Genomic DNA, 6252 nt, shown 5'->3' on the forward strand with positions numbered 1-6252 from the left:
AGTTTAATATCCTTCTATGACAAGATAATGGATTTCTTGAATAAGGGCAATGCAGTGGACATAATTTATCTAGATCTAAGCAAAGCTTTTGATGCTGTGCCTCATGGGAAATTACTGGCCAAACTGAAAAGGACAGGGATTGATGCTGTAATTATGAGGTGGATAAGGAATCAGTCGGCTCGAAGGGAGACTACAACAGATTATTTTGAAAGGAAAGTTACTGTATTTCTTGCATACCACATGTGCCTCCCCACAACTGAAATAAAAAGCACAAATCTCATTTTGCTACGGCAGAATGAAAATTTATTTTCCCCAGAATCGTGGCTGAATGCTGACTGCAGGAACAGAGTACATTCTTCAGCTTCACTGCTCAATCAAAAGCTACTGTCAATTTGGCAGCAGCTGTGAAGAGTTAAAAACTGTGGCTGTGATGGCATCCATTACAGTGTCCCTAAGCAGGAATAACTCTCCCCTCCCCCGCTTAAGACACACCCCTCAATTTTGGAGGGCTAATTTTTGTGGAAAAAGTGTAAGTGGTATGCAAGTAAACATGTATTTGCCCGCTACATCAAGTGATGCTCTTCAAGGTTTGCTCTTTAGAGCCTGTCCTGTTTAACCTTTTTAATCAGCAACCTTGGAGTTAAAAGTGCCTTCAAAAAATTTGCAGATGACACTAACAATGGTGCAAACTGCTTTGCAGAAGAGGACTGAATTATTATACAGGAGGACTGATACAATGTTGTGGAATGTAATATAAGAAATGGATTGAAGTTTAACAGTAAAAAGTGAAAAGTCATGCTATTATTAGGGTGCAGACAGGAGGGACAATTTTTTCCCTGATCTGGCCACAGAAAGCAGTTTATAGCTGTGACCAAACACAAGTGCATGGCTGCAAACAGCTTAAAAAATGGGTGACTGGGTAAAAATCTGACCCCTGGTATGAAGGATCAGATAAAGATGTTACAAAATGTAGCATCTTTTGTCTTCTCTAACTTGTGTCTGGACAGCTCCCAGCCTGTTGCTCGGATGAAAGCCTGCAGCCAGGTTCCCAAAGCAGTGGCCAGGCTGTTTGTCTGTGCTCCCTGTTTTCAGGATGGGAGGAGGGAAAGGGAGCAGAGGGAGTTCAGTCTGGGGGTTTTTCAGCACCTCCTAGATGTTGAAGGTATACTGCAGCCACCCCCCAACCCCTCCCCAGGGCAGGGGCTCCAATTCACCTACCCCACCCTTCAGCACCAGCTGGGGAGCCCCAAGAATGAGCTCTCTCCACTGCCTTTCCCCCTCCCATTCTGAAAAGAGAGCACAGACAGACAGTCTGGCAATTGCTGCGGGAATCTGGCTGCAGGCTTCCAGGCCCCAGCTAGATTCCCCTCTTCCTGGAACCAACAGTGAACTTCTGTTTGGTCTGGGGTAACGCAGTAACTCAGAACGCTTTGCACAAAGCTGCTGAAGCATAGTAATTACCACACTCCAGCAGACTTGATTTGAGTCTGCACCAATGTGCTGTAATTACAGCGCGTCAAAGCAACCTCCCCGGATGTGTATAGGAGCCCCAGGATTTCAGCTATAATGAAGTGCCCAAGCCAGCTGTCCCTAGACATTCCTCTTTGCAGGAGGAGAGCAGAAAGCATGGGTTTGAAGTGATGCTCTGGGGATTACTTGAGTTAGAAAATACCTGTGAACACAGAAAATTGCACTTGATGCACGAGGCCCCTTCTAGTCCAATATTTTCATGTCTGTGCTGTGCTCTTATGAATTATGCACTATCAACTGTGTAAGTGGTAAGTCACACACCATATTGCCTTTTTAATGGAGGTAAGGAGCTGAAAGCAGAGACCACTGGAATACATTTGAAATAGGCTTCTTGTAAGGGTTGATTGGGAAGTAATCAAATTAATAAGGGTGGGAATCCTTATTTAAACTGGTCTACCCTAAAACTACTACCCTTTAGTTTTTAATTCCTTGCTTGTAGATTGTCATAAAACACCTCTCCTTTGGCCTAAGAGACTGAAGTCTAGCCTACTGCATTCACGGAACTCATTTTTAAGCCACTGGGACTGCCCTGTTCCTGCTAAATGGAGGCCTTCCCTGTGCTTTTTTGAGGACATGCACAAATTAAGAGATAGCACCGGGGGGCGGGCTCGAAGTAGAACTGGTTTCGTTCCAGAATACAAAGAATGTTCCCCATACATCTCAAAGTGCACTGTGGAGTACTTCAGGAAATCCAGAGACACACTCAAGCATTGGAAATTCTCCAACTAGAGTCCATTACAGCACTGGACGGCATGCAGACTGAGACTTGGAAGTTCAAAGAAATTTGAGGTAGTTCCTGCTTTCCTCTCTTATTTTTCATTTTCTAATGACATTGCAGATCTAGATTGCAGAAGTGCCAAAAGAATGGGCTGAATATGTTAGGGAATAGTCTATTTGCAGATACAGGAAGCTGGACACCTAATTTTTTTTTTTTTGGGAAGTGATTCAAAATAAATTTCCTCTCCAAGTATTAAAATTTGCTTATGTCAATCTCTTAGGAGATCTCCAATTTTTTTTTCACTAGGACTCTACTATGAACCTTCCCCTTTGGTAGATGCATAAGGAAGTAAATATAAAAGAAAGAAGTGGTAATGGCTTCACATGCATCTAAAACACTTAGGCAAGGTTTAGACACTAAATCCTTACTGTGTTTCCATAGCTGACAGACAGGAAGAGGAAGGTCAGAGGGAAAGATGAGTGGAGACAAGAACACTTTGTGGGCCTGGAGCACCCTGTGCAGCATGTTCAAATGTGAAGAATAAAACCTGCCAAGAATCTGAGTCCTTGGCTCAAGCCAACAATACCCGTTGTATTTGAATAAAGGATTTCCCAGCATTTACCCAACATCTGCGCTACAATACTGCTGGAAGGTCTACTGCTACTTTTCCTGCCTTGAGTTAGGTCACAACTAGGTCACTCTTAAGCAAGTTGCATTATCCATAGTCATATATCAAGTGGAGACCAATTTCCAGCATTCTGGAGGCTACTTTGATTGGGAGAAATAAATGCAGTCAGACAACTCATTCTAAAATGGATGGGGAATGAATGTCCATGAAGCCTGCTACCTCCATCCTCCTATTCCACTGCTGGCTCCTGCTCCTTTCTTTAGGCCAGGGATTACAACAGTGGCTTGCTGGCATGTACCAGCAGCCTCAGCTTTCTGGTTGCTAGTGCAGAACTGCCCAATACAAGCTCCAAGGGTAACTGGAGTGTAATAAAGACTCTGCTGCCAAAACTCACAGGGAATGTCTGTTCCAAAAGGCTAGGGGGTCAGGTAAGAGGTATTCAGGGAGAATATACTTGTGCTCAGATAATAAAATGAGTTCTATACCCTCTGAGGCAGTACTCAAAGGGTTAAATTCCCATCATCTTCACAGAAAATGAGAGATTTCACTAGTTATATCCACATATCAGTATGGCAGTCTTCCTCTACATGGCACTTCCCTGAGCACCATTCAGTCCAGCTTTCAATGACTCTAACTTGGTTGAGCCTTGGGAAGATCTGCCTGGTGTCACATGGTGTTCAAAGTTTGTCTCTTACCGTTCCCAGAAGGCACTGTGACTCTTGAATAGCGCCATAGCATCCCAGGAACCCCACAAACATCATCACTGCACCAACAGCAATCAGGATGTAAATCCCTGCAAGGGAGACACATAGACAGGGCAAGCATGTTAATAAAGAACTCGCAGCTGAAATATTCTAGCCCTTGACCAGATAGCATGGCTCCTAGTGAGAATTAATTCCTGGGTTTGGATATCTGTGACTTATGCATGGCAAAGGTAGGAGATAACATAATTCCAGTCCGTGCTATCCTAAGCAGAGATGTAGTGCTCTCTCTACTAGAGGTGCATCGATACATCAGTCTGATATTGGATCGGCACCGATATAAAGAAAATTGATGGTATCAGAAATTGGCTTTTTTTGCCTGCTGTGGCTGATACATGCCTCGTACAGGTGCGCAGCCGCAGTGCAGCACATAGGCAGTGAGGAGCGCAGCTCGGCAGCTTGAGAGCTGCGTCCAGCTGGTAAGTCTGTTGTGGTGGAAGGGGAGGAAGAAGGGAAGAGGCATGGTGGGGGAGCAGATGGAGGCCCCCACGGTGAGGAAGAGAGTGGGGCAGGGGCAGGCACTGCCTAGACAGGGCAGGGCAGGGGGATGGAGCCATGGTTCGTCTGGGGAGCGCGGAAAGGAGAGGGTGGCTCCTGCCCCTGTGCGCACCCCAGGAGGGCATGTGCCCCAGATTTGTGTCAGGCAGGGCGGGCTGCCGCTGTAAGTTGGGGCCAAGACTGCACTGGGCTCTTCCCAGTGAGGGGCTGGACTGTGCTGGGCTGTGTTTGGGGTGGGCGGCAGTGCTGGGATGGGGGGTTGGGGAGGCTATAGCAAATTTTGGGGTGGCTGCAGCTGCCCCACAGCCTCCCTCCCAGAGCCGCTGCCAGCTGCCCCGAGCACAGCCTGGCCCAGCCCTCCCACTGGGAAAAGCCTGGTGCTGCCCTGGCCTGAGCCTGCAGCAGCATCCCACCCTGCCCCGCGTGATGGTCTCCCAGGGTGTGTGCAGCAGTGGGAGCTGCCCCCACTCCCCGCGCCCCCTGGGGCTTCATCCTGCGATGCTCCCTGCCCTCGCTGGACAGCACCTGCCCCAGCCCCACTCCCTCCCTCCCTTACCACTGGGGCCTCAATCTGTACCCCCTCCACACCCCTTCCCTTCCCCCTCCCCTTCCACCACAAGAGACTTACCAGTTGGACACTGCTCTTCAAGCTGCCAGGCTGTGTATCAGAAATTGGATTGGTATTGGCCAATATGCCTCCTTAAAAATCAGCTATCAGTATCAGCCCCCAAAAAATCTCTGTTGCTGCACCCCTACTCTCTCACATCTGGCTCTCTTTACTTTTATCAATACCTTACTTGCAAGAATACTGGAATTGCCTAAACATAATAAAAACTGAGTCCGAGTTTAAATTTCCATTTCAAGCCACTCCTATTACCCCTCCCTTTAAGAATAAGATGTTATCTGCATGGGTAAACGTTTGGTTTTTGTCAATGTGGGTAGCAGTGGTGTAACTAAGGTGGGGCAACCATGGCAGCTGCCCCTGACTTGTGGTGACAGAGGTGAAGGCACAAGAAAAGAACAAAACAGCTGCCAGTTTTTTCATCTGCACAAATTGTGTCAGTAGTGGCAACTGGAGGTCGCTGCTGCTCTGGGTGTGGCAGACACCTTGCCATGTTTGTGGTCATCACCCAGCCTCTCGTGTGTGGTGACCTTCAAAATCTGAATCTACTTGATCATTTTATTGTGGAAAAAATATATGGATCTCCATAAAGAACACACGTCAAAAAAACATTTGAAGCTAGTAACTTGAAACTGGGCTTAGTTTTGTAGATTTTACTGAGACTTAAGACAAAGAAATGTGCCCAGAAGAAGCCACTGGAATCAAGTGCTTCAAATGAAGTAAACCTTTGGGAAAAAAAAATCAAGAGCAATCAGAAGTCAGGAAAATACCCTAAAAAGCTTCCAGACAACTTTGACAGTGCTATAGTAGTTTGAGAAGTTAAGCACTTGTTGACTTTTAGATATAGTCTGAGACCAAGAAATGGCCGAGGAGCTAGTTTTACCAAAATTCACAATGTTACATTTTCAAAATTTCAAATTCCCATTCAAAATTTCAAATTCAAATGTACAATCCAAAATTTACTTGTAAACATAAATGTAGATACATTTTGATAACAAATGTAATAATGAAACAGAGGAAAGATACAAATGACCAGACAGTATATCAAGCAGCTGATTAAATATTTATAAAGTGCACAGTTATTTAAATGCACAACAATCTTATTGATATTTGAAAGCAAATTAATACTAACATTTCTAAGTACTAAAGTTTTAAAAAGCCTCTAGTAGGGGTCCAGCCTGTTAGGGAAAGGGACTTTTCACCCATGTTTTAAGAGTTCTTATTTTAGTTCGTCTACAAATGGGCTAGGCAGCAAGAAATGTACTTCAAGGCAGAAAAGCAAATATTCCTAGATGAATCCAGATTTTTACTACATAAGGGGGAAAAAAATAAGAGCATTCCTAACAGGTGCTACAGTGGATTCCTTTTATTGGAATCACTTTGGGGAATGGTGATTTGATTCTATTAACCAGCTGATTCCATTAAAAGGAGACCCCCCCCCCCCCTTTCTTTCTTTTTTTTTTTTTTTTTATACCACAGATATTCCCCCCCCCAC

General features: G+C 45.2%; 1 protein-coding gene across 1 annotated transcript in view; it reads right to left on the minus strand.

Annotated features, from left to right (window-relative positions):
- Positions 1-6252, minus strand: part of CD81 (CD81 molecule) — a 153983-nt gene that overhangs the window by 61252 nt on the left and 86479 nt on the right. The window contains exon 3 of the mRNA XM_019519729.1: positions 3572-3669. Within this exon, the coding sequence (XP_019375274.1) occupies positions 3572-3669 (98 nt within the window). The remainder of the gene's footprint in view (positions 1-3571; positions 3670-6252) is intronic.

This window comes from Gavialis gangeticus, unplaced genomic scaffold (assembly GCF_001723915.1).
Source record: "Gavialis gangeticus isolate Ggan-Ray unplaced genomic scaffold, GavGan_comp1, whole genome shotgun sequence".
NCBI lineage: Eukaryota > Metazoa > Chordata > Crocodylia > Gavialidae > Gavialis > Gavialis gangeticus.